This window comes from Pelodiscus sinensis, chromosome 22 (assembly GCF_049634645.1).
Source record: "Pelodiscus sinensis isolate JC-2024 chromosome 22, ASM4963464v1, whole genome shotgun sequence".
Classification (NCBI taxonomy): domain Eukaryota; kingdom Metazoa; phylum Chordata; order Testudines; family Trionychidae; genus Pelodiscus; species Pelodiscus sinensis.
In genome coordinates this window covers 24,309,741-24,333,193 of record NC_134732.1, presented here as the reverse complement: position 1 = coordinate 24,333,193, position 23,453 = coordinate 24,309,741, and the positions used below count along the sequence as shown (strand labels likewise).

The 23,453-nt window shown below is 40.4% G+C and overlaps 1 protein-coding gene and 1 long non-coding RNA gene across 3 annotated transcripts in view; one reads left to right on the top strand and one right to left on the bottom strand.

The window, feature by feature from the left end:
- NEK6 (NIMA related kinase 6) overlaps positions 1 to 23,453 on the bottom strand; it is a 125,340-nt gene that overhangs the window by 8,055 nt on the left and 93,832 nt on the right. For both annotated transcript variants that reach the window (XM_075905661.1, XM_075905662.1), the window contains 2 exons: positions 23,336 to 23,443; positions 7,819 to 7,913 (listed from right to left, as the gene is read on the bottom strand). In XM_075905661.1, coding sequence (XP_075761776.1) covers positions 7,819 to 7,913; positions 23,336 to 23,443 — 203 coding nt within the window. The remainder of the gene's footprint in view (positions 1 to 7,818; positions 7,914 to 23,335; positions 23,444 to 23,453) is intronic.
- Positions 11,642 to 19,570, top strand: LOC142819338 (uncharacterized). Its single transcript, XR_012897200.1, has 3 exons — positions 11,642 to 11,898; positions 14,490 to 14,544; positions 18,556 to 19,570. It is a non-coding gene; the product is annotated as an uncharacterized LOC142819338 (long non-coding RNA).

The following is a 23,453-nucleotide window of genomic DNA, read 5'->3' as shown; positions in this document are numbered from 1 at the left end:
CATCCCTGCCTAGCAGAACGGAGCCTCACAGACCAAACACCTCCCACCACTTTCTGCAAATGATCAATGAACACTCATTACACTTTTTCTGGCCCTCATTGTACTGGGGGGAAGGGGGATTTCTATATTTTCCCCCAGCACTGTAATTATTTTTCCCTAAAATGACTTACTTGTGGGACTCCATAGATGCTGAAGGACAGTAATTTTAGATGTACACAGAAAAAATTATAAAAATCAATGTCTTAAAAGCAAGGAGATGGGATTTCAGTGCTGCAGGAATATTACCGTTCTAAACAAATGGCACGAAGTGGAATACGATAACCTATCTATCAAACAGGATAATCTTTTAAAAGTAAACTCACTTTCATCTTTGATGCATGTTACAATTTCAATCTACTTCAGTTACAATCATGTTAGAGCAGACAAACTGATTTGTCTTCTGTGCCTGCTAAATTTTTAGTGGACTGTTTTAAAGAGTGAATTGATGGTTTCTAGACAACAAGCTGCTACCTAAAATTCAAAGTCTTGCAAATACGAATTTGATTTTTGATTTTTTTAAATAAAGCAAACCCTTGCGTTATTTAGAGAAGAGGATTCTAAAAAGCTTTTGCAACCAAGCCTACTGTGTCTTTTCTAATCCATTCCACACCCCCCCCCCCCCCACACACACAATTTTTGTTTCTTTGGTTCATGAGACTCATATCTCAAGTTATTCAAACATACTTTTTTTCATGGGGCTAAATGGAAGATTCAAGCAGACAGGATAACATGATGGAGGGTTTCTGAGGGGCTACGATGCACACATGGTATTTAAAGAGTTTTTTTATAAAACTCTTTATAAATAAACGCAATTAGGCCTCATAAAAGAAACAGCATCTTTGTGGAGGAAATCACTTAGGTAAGGACTTGCCACTTAAGTAAGAGCTCTAAATGAACTTTAAATGCTGAGTCCCAGAACAGCAGCCACAAAGGGATGTGTGTCTGTGCACTTACAAAATACAGCAGGAATATTTCAAGTGAACATGGAGTTGATACCTTTTTTGCTCTGCCCCCTTCTCCCCCAACCATGATTCAAAAAGAACAAGCCTACGATCCAGAGCGTACACAGACGCAAGCCCAAGACTGTTCACTGCTCCACCTGTCTACAGGAATAGTAACAAATGAAACCCACCATTTGCATGTTTGGGAACCAATAGCACTAACAAGAATGGCCTTCAAAGGGAAAGCTGTGCGCTGCGGAGAGACCCAGTAAGCAAGACACATGCAGCCCACACCGTGCCCCATCTGCCTATTACTCCCTAACACTGTTCAAGTCACTCTCGCTAGCTGTCACCTGCCGCACCACCCAGTGGAGTAATCCCTCCCCCAGTGAAGCACTATTGGGTAATTGTTGATATTATCTACTCTGTTTAGAAGATCTTGTAAACCCATTTTGCCACGAGCCGCCTCAGCGGGCAAGCTTTTCATATTAGCGCTGGCTGAAGTTGGGGCTTCTCGCCATGGATTTAATAAGAGGGATTTGATAATTGTTAGGCTTTTGCTCGTTATCATGCACTGTGAAAGCTATCCAAAGAATATCATCTTGTGGCTGACACACAGCAAGCTCCTAGCAGTACTTAAAAAAAAGTCAACTCAAGACACTCTGCTCTGAAATTCTATAGTTTACGTACAATGGCAGATTATTAGTGATTTGAGGAGAGAGATGCAGCATATGAATTACACTGGATTTTGAAGACACTGCATTCGGACTTGTTGCGTGCAGTTTTTAGAAGGCTTTTAACTCAGTAAAACTGCATCAATACACAAACCAGATTATTCTCATAACAGAATTGGTGGACTCACTCCACTTTCCAGCAAAGTTAATTAAAAAAACAAACAAAACAGCAAGATTCTGCAGTGCATTTTACTAAGAGATCACTAATCACAAAATATGCTACAGGTATGAGCAGAGAGGGGAAGTTTATTAAAATTAATTAGGTAATTATTTAGTTAATTAAAATAATTCAATTGTTAATTTGGAGGAACAGTGGTTTATTTCTGAGTTTAAATACATTTCAGGAAGTTCTTGTCGGTGTCATATGTCAGATATCCAAACAAACTTACACATGGTAACTCAGTTGGGATTCAAAATTACTCTGAAATGTGACAGATGTTGGGTTCCCAATACCCTCAAGCTCTTTTAAAAAATCCAGTTTTTCTTGTAGATATCAAGCGATAGCTACTTTGTATGTGTAGTTAGGAATGTTTGCAGAGCTGAATTTTACAGTACCAATGAAATCTAATATCATGTGCCCCTGTAGTAGTGAGCTGGATATGCCTAGACTCAGAGAACAGATAGCAACTGCAGTCTGGGAGAAAATAAGAACCATACAGGATACACACAATTAAGAATCTTTAGTCATCTTTTGGTGGCTCAGAGTTTAACATTTTACAGTGTGTACAGAGAGCTTGTGAAATGCCATCAGTGGTAAATGGGATCTTCAAAGGGAAAACTAGCATTAGTAAATTTAAAATAAAATAGGGAGCACAAATTCCACGATTTTCTGAAATACGGTGATGATCTGTGAGTTAGAAAGCAGTGTCAGGGAAACGTTAACCAAAAGCGCACAAAATAGACTTCAATGAGAGAGTCAATTCCTGGAAGATCTCTCGATTCCAATTAAAATTCCTGTCCAGAGCTAGTTCCATGGCCATATGCAAAGTAAAACAAAATTGAGCACAATGCTCCTGTTCTTTTTCAGTCTGGCAAACAGAAAATTAAAACTGAAAAAAGAAGATGCCCCATAAATCCGGACTCAAATGCCTAGCACTGAGAGCTGGAGGGCAGTGACTGCAGGCATTCCAAATGTATTGCTAACAACACGGTGTGATGCCACATTCGGGTTTGCTTTTGACATTTTGGTTAGAACAATTGGAGCAGAAGGCCGGTCCATTTAAAATTGACCACCACACTGCATGACTGGTTTAAAAAATAGGAAATCCTGTTAGTGTTTAAATTGATCATCTTGTTAAAATGGCTGAAGCCATCGCTTGTGGCTACATTCTGGAAACGAAGAACTTATTTTTATCCCCTCTAAGTTATCCTCATGACACATTTCCCAGGGAAGTGTGGAAAGAAGATACCTCCCACTATTTTGATAAGCTTTAATAAAAATCAATGTGTGATTGTAAATGGCACAGGAAGATGGGGCTGAAACAACGCCACTTTCCCCCAATATTACTCAAGCGAATTCCAACTGACACACACGTCTCTGAAGGTAATTTGTACATTAAATCTTTCTTGAGTTTATCTCCACAATCAAGTCTGGAAAGTGTTATCGGAAGTAACTAATAACCAGCCAAATATTGTTATTTTCCCACTTTTAAGTCCAACGGCTATTTTATTACAAGAAATTGGTATGAATAAAATGAAGATCCTTCAAAGAGATATTTAGATTGGGTAGTTCAAATAAACTAAAAAAAAGTCAGGTAACTTCTCATTCTCTAAAACCAAATGGCAACTGGACGATATTTCTGGCAATGTCAAAATATCAGGCCTTGTTCACTGCTAAAATAGTTTCCCACACAGACATCAAGTACAAAAATGCTTTCCAAGCCACACCAAGGAAGCCACATGCTGGGATGCTCTGATTACTGTGTAGCAAAACCCCATCTTAGCATAAGGCTGAATACTGCTCTCTGAACAAAACCTGAGCGCTTCCCTATGGCAGAATTCATTCCTAGGGGCCACACAAAGCAGCCTGATCAAGAACTCGTTCTGAACACTGATCAGTGATGGGGCAGCAGCATTTAACTTGGTTATTGTGAATATTGCTTGTCACCAGTAGGGTTAATGGTGCAAAAAAAGGCATTAAAGCTTCAACTGAGCAAAGCCTTGACTGGAAATCTCAGTTTCAGGTCAAATCTGAACATTCCAGCTCTGTGTAACGTAAGCAAATAATTCAATTCTTAAGAGCCCACGTTTTCGTCACAATAACTCTATAAAGTCTCTGGCATGCATTTCCGGTGACAGAAACACCATCCACATGTTTTAGATACTGCTGCATTTATAGTTCTAGTGTGTACAGTGCTGGACTCATTAGATACGGAGGTTCCATGCATGTAAAGCAGCAAGTTTTTTAAACTGGATTATAGATTCATTGGCTACAAGTCCAGAAGGGACCAATATGTTCACCTAGTCTGATCTCTCCCACAACACAGGCTACAGAATGTCCCTAAATTATTTTGTTTGAACTAACGCACACCTTGTAGAAAAATATCTAATCTTGATTTCATAATTTCCAGTGAAATTCACCCCAGTTAATTGTCTGTGTTAAAAATGTGCACCTTGTTTCTAGACATAATTTGTTGTTGCTGCTGTTGCTTTAGGACTTCGAATTCCAAGTCCTTTGTATTCCTTTCCTAGAGGTTGCACTTTGCTCAGCTGAAGTAGTACACTTCCACAACTGCGTATGAGAACAAGAACCCTGAACCAAGTTGCCGCTTTCTCCTTTTCCTGTATGAGGCTATCATGCCCTTTTTTAATTAGGCCAAAAGCCCTCTTTTCCCACCTGGCCACACTGCTCGGAGCAGGCAGGATTCTCAGGACAGCTTCTGGCACATTTTTTACACAACTGCTAACATGAACCTCTGCTCTCGTTGTTAAATAGATACTGAAATCGTGTAATTAGCCAATCTGCAGGATTCTCCAGCTCTGAAAGAAGTGTTTTCTTTTAATGAGCTTGTCCTGTTTTAAAGCTCCATTTTATTGATTGATCGCAGAACGCTTCTTTCTATGCAAATATTAGCTTCCCACCTGCTTTTCTTGTATGGCTGTCTCACAGATTCAGAGGCAGGAACCCCTTTAGGACCTTACAAAAACTCCCATTGAAAGGCACCACCACTAGGATTTGAAAGGCAAAATGGCTCTGATTTGTGTCCTCCTTTCTGGCAGCAGCGTCTACCTCTCAATCTACCAACTCTCCCCTCCCCTAGCCCCGCATGCTGCCCTTACAGGGTTCCGCAGCACCATGCCATGGATGAGAGAGGGACCAAAAACAGGACAGTTTGTGAGAGAAAAACAGCCAAGGAAACTCCCTTCTACTTTGTCTGCTTCCTGGCTCTCTGTTGTTAACAACAGCCCAGCCAGAATGTTTTTGTCCGTGCTTTGCATTATCTGGCAAAGGCCTGGCAAATAATTTCCCTACTGGCCGTGGTATCCAGCATCAGACCTGTGCGTGTTCTTAGCCCGCTGCTCTAATCCCCAGTGAAATTTCACGCACCAGTCAGTGGTATGACATACCGCTCTAGCATCTCCGTCCAAGCAAATCTACTTCTCAGCAGGGCCAGCAGCTTTCTTTGAGACCACCACGACCTACCCTTGGCCTTTACCTTCACTGCAACTCTTCACTGCATTTGTACTAAATGCAGCCTGGCTGCTTTTCCATTAACTAACCCCTGCCCAGGACAGCAGGAAAACATACATTAGCTGTCTAAGGAACGCCTGCATTCTTTCTGTGGGAAACCAGCATCTCTGACGGGCAGGGGTCAATGTTTAGATACCAACATGATAGGCACCTAAAAACAATGTGTAGGTACATTTGGCCAAGAACATTTTTAGGAATAAATTCCAAAGCCATAATTGCATCTAAGCGTACAGTGCTGGAGTTCTCACATGCGAGAAGCACAGTGCTGTTAGACTCAAGCTGCGCTACGCTACTCCCATAGGAGGCTTAATCCCTCTAGCAGGCTTTTATTGATTTATTTCATTGGCTTCCCAGCACCGATATTTCTCTCTAGATACACACACCACACCACATTTTCACACTCTGCCAACAAATAAATCAGCACCTATTGAACTGCATGACTCAGGCTTGGTAATATACTAATGACAGTACATTACCTTGTTAAACAAGCATTTAGCTATGCTAGAAGAGTATATTCTGCCCAGCAGTAAACAGTAACAAATACTTAACTCTTATTGGGAAGACAACTGCCTCGTTTGCTTTTAAGATAAAATTAGCATTAAGAAAAAACAGCTGTTTGGGATTTGTTTGTTTACTTTATGCAGAAACCTAGCTAAAGCTGATGCAGTAACTGACCAGTTTATGCCAAGTATTTGCCCTTTGAGTTGTTTCATGATGGTGAACAATTGCAATTACAAATACAGGCAGTCCCCGGGTTACATGGATCCGACTTACATCGGATCCCTACTTACAAACGGGGTGAGGCAACCCCGCACTAGCTGCTTCCCCCCAGCAGACCAGGGAGACGCGAAGCTAGCGCCCGCCCCAGCAGACCAGGGAGACGTGGAGCGGCTTTTCTCAGCAGACACCTCAGCTTGAGCATAAAGGACTGAGGGAAGTGAGGTGTGGGAGAATAAAACTGAGCTCTGGAGAAATGTTTGGCTAGAGTTTGCCCTACAATATGTACCAGTTCCGACTTACATACAAATTCAACTTAAGAACAAACCTACAGTCCCTATCTTGTACGTAACCCGGGGACTGCCTGTACTACTTCATTCTCACAACTCCAGCTAACCAGGAAAACATAGCCAAAACACGTAGACAGCCAAAGCTTTGAAATGGGCCTAGCTTACACTCAATTACATTTTACCATTATAATGGGCTCTTTACTATATTTGGGCAGGGGGAGAAAAGGGAGTCTTACCACACACTTCTTTCATTTTGGCTACCCTCTACAGAGCCCAAAGCTGTTTCATACATTTATACTGTAATATTCCAATTGGTTTAAATGAAAACATAATTTGTATGGATCTCAAATCTTGACATATTTTCATTTTTCTCTACACTTTAAAAATCGAATGGCACGGTGTTCTTCTACAATCATAGTATTGTAATTGCAACAGTAACTTTCTTCTCACACTTTAATATATCTAGTATGTAGTAAACACTAAGTATGTAAAACTGCATGTTGTTCACACTGAGGATTTCTGCTTTCAAAAGCTAGTCTTGCATTGTTTTGTATGGCTTTAAACACACTTTTAAAAACCAAACTAAATCCTCTCAGTGGGAACCAAAAATTCATTCAAAAGTCACAGCAGTTTTCTTCATCAAGAGTTCTAACAGGTCAAAGTATTTCAACTTTTCAGAACTCACTGCTCTTTACACTAAATTACATTAAAATGTTCTGTTCTGTCTTTAAAACAAACCTAGCATAAGGAAAGAGTTCTAAATACATTCTTCCAATAACTGCCTAGCTTATAGCAGTAAAGAGTGAAATAAATTGGCTTGCTGCTGTCTGTGGGTATGTCTACACTTGCACCCTCTTTCGAGAGAGGGATGCAAATGAAGACATTCAAAATTGCAAATGAGGCCAGGATTTAAATATCCCATGCTTCATTTGCATATTTGCATTATGGCGCTATTTCGAAATAACAGACACTGTTAAGACGCAATTATTTCGAGAGAAAGCCCTTCTGTCAAAATAACCGCTTCTTAACAGCATCTGTTATTTCAAAATAGCGCCATAATGCGAATATGCAAATGAAGCGTGGAATATTTAAATCCCAGCTTCATTTGCAATTTCGAATGTCTTCATTTGCATCCCTCTCTTGAAAGAGGGTGCAAGTGTAGACATGCCCTGTATCTCCAACATAGTCTGTGGTTCACAAAACCCCAGCTTTGAATAAAATCTGTTTACTATCTGATTTTTAAAAAAAATACTCAAAGAGAATTCAAAGATTGCTAACATTTTATAGGGTTTCACAGGAATCAGACGTAAACAGGTCTGAGTTAAACTGTTTACTCCAAATTCATTCCTGTTTCCTTTAATTATGTCCTTATTTATGCAAAGATAAAAGAGTTAAGAAATGCTTACCTCATACAATAAACAGCCCAAAGACCAGATATCAGATTTAAAGTTATAGCCATTTTCATGTATTCTTTCTGGGGACATATAGTATGGCGTTCCCACTGCAACAAAGCAAGCAAAAAAACAAAAAACAGGAATTATCTTTCTACAAGCAACACCAGTTTGATCAACACGACGTACAGATGTTAATCTCTGTGAAGAGCAATGGCTCTAGCAAAGCTGGCAAACCGCACACTGGAGATGGTTTGTACAATTTGGAAATAAGCCATGGTTTCAAAAGACAATGGAAGAAACATTCTTTTTAGAATCATAAGGTAAAAAAGTTAGACAAAGGGCAGCCAGGCATTACTGCGATAATTTTATGTTTTTTGAACTTTGAGGAAAACAATCTTCTTTTCCACCTTTCTGGGCACTTTTGGAATGTGTTGCTTATACAGAACAACGGTAAATGATCACTCTCTACTTGGTTCATTCAATGGCACATGAAGCCACAAGTCAGATGTCATGAACATTCACTGCTAAAACAGGAGTTCTGTGACAGTATATCAACTGAATATGTTCACCTGACACACGCTGAACTAGCTGCATGACAGACCAGCTCCAAATACGATAAGATACCTTTCCTCTAACGAGCAATTTGAGATCTCAAGAGACCATTTGCTGCAGTGGAGAAATAGTAGTAATAAACTAGGCATTCAAAAACTTTTCTGAAAGAGCAGGATAATCTATGAAATTCTACAATTTAAAACGCTTGTAGTTCTCAATCATGTTAGGAACTATGAGCTTTCAACCCTGCTTCCAAAGTCTGCATTTTCTAAAGATAAATATGCCATGGCATCTTTGGACAGGAGTCTGAAATAATTAATAAATCTCTTACCAGCAAAACTCATTTTTATCGCAAATCAATGAGTGGAACTGAAAATACAAGATACCCTGATATTCTCAATTATACCCAATAATTCTTGGCTACTTCATTTATACTTAAAAAAAAAATCAAGGGTTCAGTTACTATCTTCTTTCTCTGCTTGTCAAACCCTCTGTTAATTGTTCTTTTTCTGTTCTTGACATTCCTCTAAAACCTTCCACTAATGACCTTTAAGTGGCAAATGTTAAATGGCCTCTTCTGTTAAATCCACAATTTCTTCATTCAAAACCCTGGCTGCAAATAAAGTGTAGGTTTTTCAGCAGGTGTAAGTCAATGGGTCTTCTGGGTGCTAGGAAACATTCTACTCCATGCAAAATTAAACAGAACCAGTGTCTACAAGTGGGTGTGAAGGTTGGAAATGAAAGGGGTGGAAGCAAATTATAATAAGTACTAGTAGTTCAAAGCCCACGCTGTCTCACATGGGCTAAGTAATCCACCATCTCAGTAGTCCCCCTCATACAACCAACAAACCTGTTGCATGCAAATTAGCTGTAGAGTAAGGGCGGTGGCTGGCTGAGCTACCCCGATGTCTCAATAGTCTAGTACTCGACAGATACATACATTTCTGTAGCGGAAAGCTTGTTCTGCCACATGGGCGTAATTCATAAAGTCAACACGAATGAGAATGAATAAACTAGGCGTTCAAACACTGGACAGTAACACTCCGCAAATCTCAGCCATGACTGATGCCGGTGACAGTCGAAACAAAAGGAGCTCTCACCACGGTAGCTGATTTCATCAGTTCACACTGACTCATCAGACATTCTAGGCTGCAGTGGCAATCTAGATTCTCATCACACAGATTCCTGTACAAAGTGCCTTCCTCCCAGACATTACTGAAATGAGCTGGGACATGTGGCGACTAGTTATTCCCACTATGGACCAATTAAAATCTCTCATGCATTTTGAGTGATGGAGATAGCCATAACCTCTAGCTCATACCTTCTGTTACTTTCATAACTCGCCTGGTTCCCAAGAAAGAACATCTTTATAATTAGGTGTTCATACCTAATGTTTTCAGTTTATAAAAACCTTCTTTGGGGCAATTTAGGCTAAATCCATTGTGACGTAGTGGGGGTACCTGGCTGGTTTCTATGCTGCTGGCTCTGGGGGAACCCCCACTGGCTGCCGTGGGTACCACGACCCAGCAAAACAGGATGAGTCACTATGCAAACCAGTGGCCAGACACCCCCCATGGAGAGGAACAAAGGAAGGTGGAACGCTGCCTTGGCTGGGGGGCAGGGCTGGAAGTTAGTGAGTTGGTTGCTGGCTGTCGGAGGGCATGGAGGAGAGCCTAGGGGAAGGGGCTGGAGTTTAGGGGCCCAGTCTCCCCCATCTCAAGGGGGCCTGAGGCATCCTAGCCCAGTTACTGTGACCAGATTACATCTGTGCTGCGCTGTGCTGGAGGAGCAATAAACCACCCTCAATTCCACTGGCTGGTGCAGTCTGTTTGTGCCATTTCGGGGTGCAGGAGACGGGGAACCCCCAACGCGCCGTCACATCCATACCAAATTAATTTCATGGCCTTTAATTTGGACCTATAAATACAGGCTTAATGCATCGTCCAAGTAATAAGTTTCCAAGCAATCTGATTTTTGTAGGACTTGAAAGTCCTACCGCATGAATGGGTGATTTCCTGTCACATGATCAAAAAGGGATCCCATTATTCACCCCTTGTCCTGTGCGAAGGAACGTGAGGTACCACAGTCTTTCTCTAAGCCTTATATAGCAGAAGCATGGCAGCACAGGCATAAAGAGGTTATAGTCATCCATGGTGAACTCCGAGAGCACAAATGGGAGAGGTCTCAGACCTTGATGCTGAAGACTCCAGGATGAATCCCTGCTGATAACAGGTATCTATGTGTATGTGACTAAGGTTGTTGCAGTGTGTTACTATCCATGCCTCCATTTTAACTTCCCACCTCTCTTGGGGAGCTATGGCTGCAGCATGGACTTTAGGGAGGATCAAAACTTTGGGAATGTCGAGATGTCCGTCCATTGGGAAAGCATCTGTGAAGGATGCAGCATGCAAACAACCTCACAGAGCACTCCAACCTGCTTTCATGAGTCTCGAACCCAAATCTTCCCCATAATGTGTGGTGAGTCTTCACATGTATCAGTGCCAAACCCTAGCCATTTTATTACTGAGCTATTCACAAGGGTAGCATATTGTTAAAGCAGGAGCCATCAGACCTGTGTGATTCACATGAAAATGGTAAAATGAAACAAAACCTACAACATGAATGTGGAGCATATGGAGTTACTGGATTCATTCATTCTGAGCGTCAGAAAACAGAGGACTCCTGTGCCTGGCTGGATGACTCACTTGGTCCTCCAGCCTAGTAACCTGCCTCTGGCACTGACCAGTAACCAGCTACCCATATCTCATAATTGTAGCTTGCATTTACAGTTCAGTCACATAAGACATTACATGAACCTGAGGGACGCATCTCAGGTTGGAAATGTTATTTGCGCAAATTCATCGTAAGTACATATTTTGTGAGCGAGAAAGTGACTTTCAGAAATTATTACATCGACATGCCTGTCTGCGAGTCTCTCTCTATAATACAGCATCACTTATTAACCCAATATCTAATATCCAGTCTAGGAATATTCCAACATAGACCTTGACCCAACGTTGGCCTGATTTAGCTTCCTGTAAAAGGCTGCTGCACATGGGATAGACTGGAGTCCTCTCATTAGTTACTAACCCTTTTAATGAACTGCATGGAGTGACAGAAGGGGAGACAACACAGTACTATGACAGACCTCCTATGGATCTCCTCCTATTTGCATGTAAAATGCAGACTGTGGGCAAAATGAGCTCTGTACATAATTTCTGTACACTTGGCTGTTTTCTGTAAAAAATTTTTTGCATTGCATGAACATCATTTACACATTTTTTGCTGTTTAAAACATGCAACTGCAGCAGAAACTCAAAGTTATTTACTCTCTGAAGATCACTGTGAAGCGTTTCCATAATTCTCATCTGAACACTGATGTGTAAGATACTTTCCTGCCTCTACCTTTTCTAGGCCTTTCCTCTTTTCAGAGCTGCCAAGAAAGTTGAAGAAGTATTGGAAGAAAACATTGAGAATGCTATCCCGTGGCTGTCTGTAATTAATGGCGATAATCTGAATAAAGTCCAGAACATGCAGCTGGTAGGAATAAATGTGGTCAACATTTATACTCTTATGCCCATAAGTCTCATTGTGTCAGAACACTTTGGTGCCACTGGTGGCCTCCAGTCTTAAGTGTTCTTGAAATCGGTTGTTCTGGGTCACTGCGTGACAAGCACACAGTAAATAACTGTGTGGGATTGAAAGTTAAGGCCTTGCCTTCCATGTTATCATGGGTCTGTTTGGTAGGCTTTGTTCAATTTAAAATTGTCGTTTTGAATAATGCCTGAAAGTGACCTTCGATCAAGGCAGAATGACAGTGTTTATCATACGGATGAATGCGTCATATTTCTTATTTGGTTTTTGTGCATTAGGCTGTTCCATTATATTAAACAGGTTTGTGGGGCAGCCCACGCCTGAGCTGATCCTATAAAGACTACCTTGCACATTTACCTATTATTACTGTAGTGTTGTCAGCAAATATACGAACAAGCAGGTCCCTGCATTTCAAAAATGATACATTAATTTTTAAATAAGTGTCATGATAAAAGACTGACAAGCCCAATTCTCTTTATGGCCTGTCCAACATTATGTGGGAATCTCCTGTAATGAGCATCTTCTAGAAAACTGCACAAGACTTCCAATTTAATCAGCCAGGGCTCACCAATGCATTACATTAGTCAATTTGACAAGAACAGTCTAATCGGAGACTATTAATCAGAAACTTTCTTTTGGCATTTGCCCTGCTGAAAATACCAAATATTGTTCAGATTCAATATTAATCACCAGCTGGTTGAGTAATGCCTCGTAAGTTATAAAGGTCACAGAATAGAAGAGAGGATTATGACTAGCGTCAGCATCTTCTCATTCTACCTCTAAAAGTCTAAGCACTTCTCTTGAACATCGCCATCCTTGAGTGATAGAAACCAACACAGATTCGTTCTATCAGAGGTATTGTATTTGCTATAGCTAAACCAGCCAAGGACACCAGAACACCTCTGGGTCATTTGTAGCATCCAATTGAAGAAGAAACTGATTCTTCTACAAGTAGCCCATTTGTTTCCCACATCTCAAAAATATATGCAAAGACAGCCATGTTCACTAAATGTACGATTCAAATTCATTCCCTCTCTTTGAGGCAAGCAGGGAGTGAGAGATTATGGAACTCAACGGGGGGGCGGGGTAGAAAGATTTAGGTTCTCTCCCCAAATCTGCAACTGAATTGCTTCGGGACAAATGGGTATGTCACTTCTATGCCTTGATTTCCCCTTCTGTAACAAGGAGATAACAATGCTCACCCATCCTCGTAAAGCACTTTAGGATAGCATGAGGGGCGTTTTCTGTCATTAGTCAAACAATCACTGCTGACTTCTCGGTTTTAACGAAGGGTATTTGTTTTAACTTTTCAAACACTGGGTTAGAGCAGAATTTTTTCCTGTGGAAATTAGGGATGTCAATGAGTAGTCAACTAGACGATTAACCGATAAGCCTAGGCTTATTGGTTAACCCTGTCAACTACTCGCATTCTCTTCCCCCGCCCTTGCTGCTGTCTCTAACAGAGGCAACAAGGGGGGCAGCAGGAGCTGGTACTGGGGGGGAACTGGCTTAAAAGCTGACTCCCCCCAGCACCAGCTCCGAGGTGCCGCCTGCTCTCCACCCCCGCGCTGCTGCCTCGATCGAAGGCAGCAGCGGGGGGAAGAGGCGGCAGCAGAGGCTGCTTCGTGGTAGCAGCCCGTCTGCAAAGGGTCAGATCACCCCATGGACAGTGGCTGCTCCACATCTCCTGAAGCAGCCTTTGTCTGTGATGAGCCTGCCCTCGCTGTGAGCAGAGGCAGCTTCACAATAGCAGCTCTTGTCCATGGAGAGCTCAGAGTCCCCGTGAACAGGGACTACTGCCACCCCGCACTGCTGCCTCTGGATCTGTGAGCCGGTTTGCAAGTGGAGGTGTTTTTAAACTGGTTCCCCTCGCGGACTGGCTCCCTGGGCAGGGGACTCCCCGGGAGTGGGGCCAGGAGCACTCTGGCTGCTGGCCTTGCCCCCGGGCACTATAGGATAATTGTGTAACTGACAAGATTGCATGCGGTTACACGACTATTCACATACCTGACATCTAACATCCCTAGTGGAAATACAATGCATTTAGGTATCAGAGCTCCCTGGCTCTTCACAACCTGAAACAAGAAGAAAATCTAATTCACACTTTTAGGATTCTCCTCTATTTCCTTCTCTGGTTCAAAATTAGTTAAAAACTAAGTATTCAACACTCTCCTGTTGCCATATTCTCTCTCACAGCTCCCCCATTGCCTTCAGGCACAATGTCAGACTGAAAACGGTGTGGTGGGTTTCAAAATATTTTAGAAGGCTTGTGTATTTTTAAAAAAATATGGAACATGAAAGTGTCTATTTGAAATTGGTCAAATTCCAGAGTCACAACTGGCTGTAATATAAACTAACAGGTAATTTGACAAGGTAAGAGGTATTGTCTCACATTAGGCAGCATCTTCTAGCTAATCTTTAATACTGAACTGAATAGTGTTTCTGAATCTATCACTTTGCCTTCTCCCAGCAGGGAACTGAGTTCTCTATATAAAAGAAGAACCTAACAAATTCTGACCTTTATTGTGTCTTTACAGAGTATTCCCAGTTTCAAACCAAGAAATATCAGAGCACAACATGGGCCTCCAAGGGGTAAAACTGATGAAAGCATTCCTTCATTCCAGAAATGTTCCCACTTCTGTCAAAACAAACTTTGCAATGTTTTGAAATACTTGTGGTTTTTGAAACATGCTCATTACATTTGAAAAGGCGAAGGCCATGCCTCAGAAAACTCAGGCGGCACACAAGTCTAACTTAGTTTAAGCATTTTTTCACAAATAATTTAAAAAATTGAGGATTGTTCTCTTGCCATAGATATATGCAGGACACATACGGTGCGCCTACACTGCACCCTTAGCTCAAAATAAGTTATGCAATAAGCTGTAGCTTATTTCAAGTTAATTTTGAAATAGGTTATTTCAAAATCTATTTCAAAATAGAGCGCTATTCTGAAACGTCCATTAATCTTTGTGGAACAAGGTTTACAGGATAGTGTGCCCGTTATTTCAAAAGCTATTTTGAAGTAATGGGTGCACTGTCAAGATGTGGAAAACACTATTTCGGGATACTGGAAGTATCCTGGAATAGCGCAACTATCTAGATCAGTGGTCACCACAACGAGTAGATCAGAATCTACTGGTAGATCTTGGAGCCTCTGACAGGTGATCCTGACTAGTTTGGCTGGGAGGCTATCAAGAGCTGACAGTTCAGCTGCCCCTCTCTGTACTGCCTTGCTGTTTCTACCCAGAGCCTCAGAACTGCCCCCTGTGAGCCTCCTACTTGTTGTGCAGTGTGGGGGAGACAGGGGCACTGATGTCACTCTGTCTCCCTCCCCTGTACCCCATCTTCCCAGAGTGAGGTGGGCAGGGCCTTGGGCAAAGGGGTGGGGCCAGGGTATTTGAGTTTGAGGTAGATCCTGGACTGACTTAAATTCAAAAAGTGATCTTGTGCTTAAAAAGGTTGGAGACCACTGATCTAGATGAACCCACAGAGTTACAACCACAGAGCTAGAAAACCACTATGGTTTGAACATAACATCTATTTAGTACAAATAAAATCAAAGGCCCCAACTCAAAGAGGAAATCAGTGCGCACAACTGCCAAGTGACTCATCTCTTAACATACGACTGTAAATTGTTTCTTAAGAGAATTTACAGTAATCCTAAGTCGTTGTCTAGTCATCATATTGCTATCTGAGGGTTTAAATGCCAAAACAAAAAGTTTTCATACTTTGGTGCACACTTACTAGAATGAATCTCAATCTCCCTATTGAAAGGCATTTAACTCTTACTTCTGTAAGCTACTATTAAGATTTTTTAAGACAGGTCACCTATTCTAGTCCTTTGTAATCTATTGGAACCTTAAGAAACTATGAACACTTTGCAATTTTCTCCTATTCTCAATCATCCAGGTTAAATCTGGTTTGCAATAATGGAAGTATTCAATTGACATTGGCTGCACTGCAGCTTCTACTGTTACCAAAAAAATAAAAAAAATCCAGCAACAATTTGAGAGACCCACTCAAGTCAAATTGAGACGACATTGCACTTTATGTTGCTCTTAGTTTATCCATTCATTAACGAAAGAACTACTGCAGGATTTGCTGAGTTCCTGACAGCAGGCGTGCATGCTGTCTCCATAGCAGAGTCTATGCAGATTCTTACAAACAAGATAAAGGTGAAAGAATGGTCAAAAGCATGAAATAAATTTACTCTAAATTCCTTCGGATATCACCCTGACGTACAAATTTCACTCCAATAACTTAAAGAAAGATTAGATTGAAAACTTCTTATACCTACAGCAAGAAGATTACATGCAAATAAAAAAAGGAGTTATGAAAAATTAATGCAACAAGTAGATTAGAAAGAGTTGTGATACGACAGAAAGTATTCCATTAGGAACACTAGTGCAAATCATCAAAAAACCTTTTATCTGTTATGTACTCTAATTATACCTATTAACCATAACAATAAATTAACCAACAATTCTTTGATTAGAAGTTTGCATTTTATCCCACAAATGCTATACCTACTGCATGTGCCAAAAGATAAAACAGTCACAGAACACAGAAAGATGGGCAACTACAATTTTAAGTGCAGGTTTCCTCCATCCTTTATTTCCCAAAGAGGCCTGTTTTCTAGTCACTGCTGCTCTAAATGTCCCATGACTCTGCTTGGAATGACACACTGGCTTGGCAAACAGAACAATGGGGAACAGTGTTTGTTCACCAGATCTTCCCAAGACAAAAGAGGTGCTCCCTGACTGCCCTCTAGTACAGCAGAAAACACAGAAGGAATGTGTGTTCAGCAACCCACACACCGTCTTATCAATGGCCATTTGTGTGTTCTGTTTTGGGAGGGTCTGACATAGATGGTGGTATCTCCCAAAAAAGAAAAACTGCTCTAAAACAAGGAAATTGTAGTCTATTTGGCAAAAGAATGTCAAGGGTCCACCTCCCCCCAATTTTTTATGTCAACCTGCAATTTTGTATTATACAATGAGACACAGGATTTTCATTAGTAAAAAAATACTGTAATCCATTTAATAAAGTCAATTTTAACATTGATGGAAATTATATGTTATTTAACTATTGTACCAGGTAAATATTTTGGTACATTTAAAAAGAAACCAAAACTAAATCAATTCAGTGTTCAATTTTTAGTCAATACTTGACCATGTTCTGCTGTTTACAATCTTCTCTTAAAACTGTTCTAACTTACGCAGTGGGACCCATTTAACAGCTAGAATAAAATACACTAAAATATCATACCCTGATTATTTATTCCTCTTTTTGCTCATCTCATAGGGAGAAGTTCACAAGGGGAATGATGAAATGTATATTGTAGGCTTTAAAACAAGTTTAAAGAGCAGCATATGGAAAAGATAGTGCGGGAAAAACTGCAACTCTGCTCATTCCTGTTACTTGCTGGAAGAAAGCCACTGTAACTCTGAAACTGCTATGCACCGTGGGTGGGAAACAACACATCTACTTTTTACATCTCATTTCATTTTTGTTGCTAGATAAGAAGCTTTAGGTGAAATTTAATAACTTCTTATACTTAGAAGTGAAATGGGGTGTCAAAGAGGTGCCATATGGTACGAAAAGACGACGTACGTAAGAAAAAGAAAAGATTGTTAAAAGTAATCACGTATGCACTGTGATAAACAAAAGAAAAGGAATGTGCACTTTTTGTTTTCAATAATAAAGGTTAAGGAATACTTTCTCCAAAGAAATTCATTTAAAAAAATGCCTCTTGCCAGAGACTTCCTCCCCTTTTCTTTGGTAGAAAAACTTAATAAATGCAAGTTTTAATGCTATGCATATCCATTCTCCTTTACAACCAAAACCTGGGCTTTATCCAGGGAGGAAGCAATTTCTTTAACTGGGGACAGGATAGAAGGGCAGCACTGCTCCTTGCAATGGCAGCTAATAAAATACACCTTAGCAAGTAATTCACCTGAATATGTTTGCTTTAAAATGTGCAAGATGTCAAGTAAAACACTGAGCAATGAAGAGTGCTCCCTGTGAAAGAGAGACCTCCAGAGCAAGGGAAACTCTAAAAGTTTCCCCAGGTTATTCCTCTAGCCATCCGGGAAGAACTGATTTCACCATTTTATTTGTGGGGTTTACAATTCATTCCATTCCTTATTCATACAGGGCATGTCTACACTAGGAAATTATGTAAAAAATATCTACTCCTGAAATAACAAAATCAAAATAGCGTATCCCCACTATGAGAGAGCCTTGAAATTAGTCCGAGGCAGGCTTCATTGATGTGGACGAACTACCTCGACTTAGAAGCATGGAGAGTAGTTATTTTGAATTTCTCGGGGGGATAGTTATTTCGAAATAGTGGCACCTAAGCATCCACACTGCCACTACTTCGAAATAACTATTTCAAAATAAGCGTTATCCCCCGAGGAAAGCAGGAGTACAGATTTCAAAATAACCAGCCCGTCATTTTGAAATAACAGGCTTGATAGTGCGGATGCTCTGCTTGTTATTTTGAAATAACTCCCTAGTGTAGACCAGGGTGCTGGTTTTAATGCAGGCAGAGCCAAATGGGATCAGCAGGCATCCAAGTTTTGTTTCGTTTTTTTGCAGGTCTATCGGGTATTTGTTTAAGCGGGCCTCTCACTCTCTCATTTTATGAATGCAGACGATGGTGGTGAAATAGGATCCTCAAAATCCAGCCATACAATTTGTCGTGCAGCCTGCTGTTGCTCCAAGCAAGATACTCGCTTGTATCTTGTGAGCTATGTATGGGCAAATCTTTCATTTTTCTTTCATTACCCCGGCGTGTACTGTCACTTAATTTTTATGTATGCAATCCTTCCTGACAAATATGATCTGCTGCCTGGTAATTCGTCTGACGTTCATTCTGTTCCTTGCTCTAATTATGGCTTCCATTTCTGACACTGAGGCGGCTGCGCTGCCAGAGCCAGAGAGTACACCTGTCAGACGGGTTGTGGTACTGCCTAATGCCCTTTTATGCCAGTCTGATGTTAGGAAATACAAAGAAAGAAAAAAATTAGATGAATATATTTGCATAAGCCCTGTGTTCAATTCATGGGTCAGCAGCCTTAGAAATTATGGTTCAGGGTGGTTGCTAGGGCAACATGGCTACAGGAAGTATCATATACCATAGACTAGGCCTGTATAAGATATCTAGCTACCTTTCTTAAATAGAATATATATATAATCATCATTCATACTTACTAAAATGTAAATTTTCAAACTATTTTTTTTTCTAAACCAGACTGTGTCTTCTTGCTACAAAATTACAAATCTAGCCAATTATGTCAAAATAGCTATTACTCCAAATATTATTTGTCTCCAAAGTATCTTTTGAATGTAAGAATGTCCTTTTCCTTTGGATACGAGCATCCCCATAAACAGCTCTTTTACCCCTTGGAAACCTGGATTTTCAAACCGATTCGGATTTTGCTTCAGGATGCTATTTCTCTGGAGGAAAGGTAGGATTCACAGAAAGGAGCTTTAACTCTTACTACATGCACTTTCTCAATTAAGCGAGAGGAACTCTGATAAAGGTCACAAGCCTGGTTGATATGTTCAGCCAGTTTCCAAGCCCCAATTTATTCTTATTAATATAATAAGCACAGCAGTCAAACTAGATAAAATCAAATTATTGGACATGATCATATTTTTGTCCATTCCTGATGTGATTTTAACTTGCTCTGATGGGGATTTTCCCCCCCTCTTTTTATAAATGCATTCTAGACTAAAATCTGACCGTAACAGAAAACTGTTCCAGTATTTTGAATACGTACATTTTAGAAGTGCCTTGCTTGCTATTGCATTTTTTTTTTATAACACAAAATATTATGCGTCTTCTCTGTTTTTCTGCCTACTTACAAACCTCGCTAGTGTATATGACACGATTACCAAATAAATGTTGATTCGGTGCAGGAAGTAGTGGAAATTTTAGCTAGACTCTCCCGCTGAATGTGAGAAATGGCACAAATATAGAGTGAAATAGAAACCTTGTGTGATCCAAAACTGACTTTGGAAACTAAAGGTAAAGAACTGAAATAAAGTAATTTGCTCTGTAGTAAGATAAGACTCAAGTATTTTTGAATAGGTTAATACGGTATAAACATATCATTGACGAGGAAAAGAAGCAACCTCTCTTAGGTAATCACACCTTTTACTTAAAAAGAGGTGACAGGGTTAAGAAAAAGATAATAAAGACTCTGGAATGGTAAAATGCAGGACAATGTAGCACTTTAAAGACTAACAAGATGGTTTATTAGTCTTTAAAGTGCTACATTGTCCTGCATTTTGCTTCAGCTACCCCAGACTAACACGGCTACACTTCTATCACTATTCTGGAATGGTAAATGCTTCATGCTCTCAAAACCCAAAAGACTTATATCAGTATAACGGAAACCATACAGTTTATCCAGTGTTTTATAAATCTTGCAAACCCTCAAAAAGTGTATTATTCAAACAAAGGAATTGTTTAAAAGCATTTGAGTCACACTACTGAAACCTAGAAAACAGATATACACAGAAGTATATGATTAGTGATATTTAAGGATGTTAGTTGGACAATAAGAACAAATGTACATTTGTCAGTTTTTTGACATCTCCTATATTTGATTTTTTTAGTAGAGCTGTCTTTTATAATAAGTAATCATAGTTTGCTTTGCAAATTGTATATGTATTTCTATTTGTTTTTATCGTTCTAATATCTCTGTAATAATCTGGTAAATTAATTTTAAACAATTGATATGAAGTCTTGGCATTAGAAATAAGTACGGGAAGTGATAAAGCACTTATCTGATACTTGTATATTAGCTGTCACACGGTATCCAGACAACAATTTATATTTTAAGATAGCAGGTATTTCATTAACAACGTAAAACAATTACTTACCCTCTAAATTTCTGATTCCCTCTCACTGTGAAGTTAAGAAAAATGTCCTGTATAGAAGTTTTACTCTCTACCTACATAGATACTTTAGCCCAGATCACTGTAGAATCTACCTGAGCACTTTCTAACCCAGTGTAAAAAAAAAAAAAAAAAATCTACTGAAGAAATCAGAGATGTGAGAAAAGTGCAGTGAAATCCTACAATGGTATTAAGTACAATTTTCCCCACTTACTGTTTCAATGCAGAACCACTGAAAGGCTATGTGAGTAACACTGCTACATAAATGGCACCTGCACTACTCCGGAAATTTACTTTCCACACATCAAGTGTATTAGTACAGTGGTTCCCAACCTTTTTATACCGGGGACTGGCAAACCGAACCACAAACTTTGGGTGGACCGGTAACATTTTATTTGCATGTTTGTGTATTCATTATACAAATAATGAATACGCAAATAAAATGTTACTAGTCCGCCAAAAGCCCCAGCCCTAACTCCTAGAGCCCCCCACCCCTCCAATACTTCCCAGCGCCAGCCACTGACCCGAATCCACTACCCCCAGCCCCCATCCCAACCACCTCAGAGCCCCTGCCCCTTAGAACTCCCTACTGCCATACCCCTCCACTGCCAGCTTCCTGATCCCAGAGTCCCACTGCCCCCAGCCACCCAGAGCCCTCCCTAGTGCCAGTCCCCAAAGGCCCCCAAGTGCCAGCCCTGTCCATAGCCCCCCCTCAACAGCACAAGATCCGATCTCCTCTCCCCTTTTGATTACAAATGCAATGAATCACCAAAACAGGTGACAAAGGACTGTTAATCTTCTCTCAGTGAAGCCAATGCTGCTCCAAGACTTATCTAACTGGAGGAAATATGAAACAAAAGACAGGACTATGCAGCACTTTAAAGACTAACAGGATGGTTTATTAGGTGATGAGCTTTCGTGGGCCAGACCCACTTCCTCAGATCAGATCAATGATATGGTGTGGTTGTTAAATATTATCTGAAGAAGTGGGTCTGGCCCACGAAAGCTAATCAACTAGCTTGTTAGTCTTTAAAGTGCTGCATATTTTTCCTTTTGTTTTACCAAGATCAGACTAACACAGCTACCTCTCTATTATCATCTAGCTGGAATAAGAGTAATGGCTGCAGAGCCAGAGACACAGCAGATACAAGACACTGAAACACCCAAACAAAGGAGTTTGCTGGGCAATTAGCACAGTATTGATTTTGTGTCCTTTACAGAAGCTTGAATATTCAGCATTGTAAGCTCTTTGGGGCAGGAAGAAGATTGTCTTACCCACTGTAACTATCTAGCACACTGTAAGCACTGATGGAGACAACAAACAGTAGGTATAAAGACACTACTGCAATTATAACCTAACACTAGAAATCCTACAGTGATATACTGTGTAAGTAGAGTTATAGCCAAACTGCAATATCCAACTGTGTGGGGGATCAAGAACCTGCAAAAAAACTTCCCTAAGAAGCAAATTTTGTTCAAATAGTAAATTTTAGGCTGATGAAGGGTGCCAGAATGACTACCCTGGAGACAGAATAGATACTTATTTTCTAAGACAGACAGCAAGGAACTGTCATTGACATGCACTGAGGTCTTCCACTTTGCTCTCCTCTACCACTGCCTGACCACTAGACTGTCACGGTGCTGTTAAAATCTGTCCCGTAGATCTATCAAATTAGATGCTGCACCCTGACTCCTCATTGCAGGGCTTGAAGGCTTACAGCGTTATCACTCCTAAAACAAAAAGGTCAAAAGTACTTCTTGCAGGTCCCACTAGGAGTATAACGAAACAACGCACCACACAAGGATAGTGGATGATTTTGAAAGACATGCAATTGCACAGCAGAAAACTTCAAAGCCTTACTGAAGTATTTTAACCAACCTGTGATGAAAGCATGTCACCTTTACATCAAGCTGCCGTTGAGCAAGTTCCTGAGACACATTTATAAAACATACACCTACTCCTGAAACTCAGCTCAGGTCTCAGCGCTGCATGTTGCTCTGAGATCTTACAGTAGTTGTTTTAGAACTGTTGAGCTGGAAAGGCTTTTGCGGAAATGTGCTTTTATAAACTTTCCATTCTCAGAGAGCAACTGCAATGTCATCATGCAGGGACCAAAAAACCAACAGTACCAGAGGAAACTGGTGGTGCAACAGTTGATAGTGTACAAAAAGGAATTTAGGGAAGGGAGAAAATATCTTGGGTCTTATTGCTTATTAATCCTCTAAATACAGTGCACCACACATTCAAATGTGCTATTTAAAATGCCATAAAGAGTTTTAATTAACAATATTTAAAATGTGCATAAAGAAATTCAATATCTATTGACAGCAATTAATATTTGTGTCACAGAAGACGTGTCGGAGGCACCCACTGAACCAACCTTTGTCACATTAAGACGACAGGTATCACTTTGAACCCCCCAGTTATCCATTGTGTAAAGGAGTTTAATGGTTGGAAATGGTATCTTACCTAAGGAATGTGCTGCAGTGGTCTTAGAACTAAAAAAGCGGCCTAATCCAAGATCTCCCAGCTTCACCACTCCTGTGGCTGTTATAAACACATTGGCTGGTTTTATATCTGCAAGAAG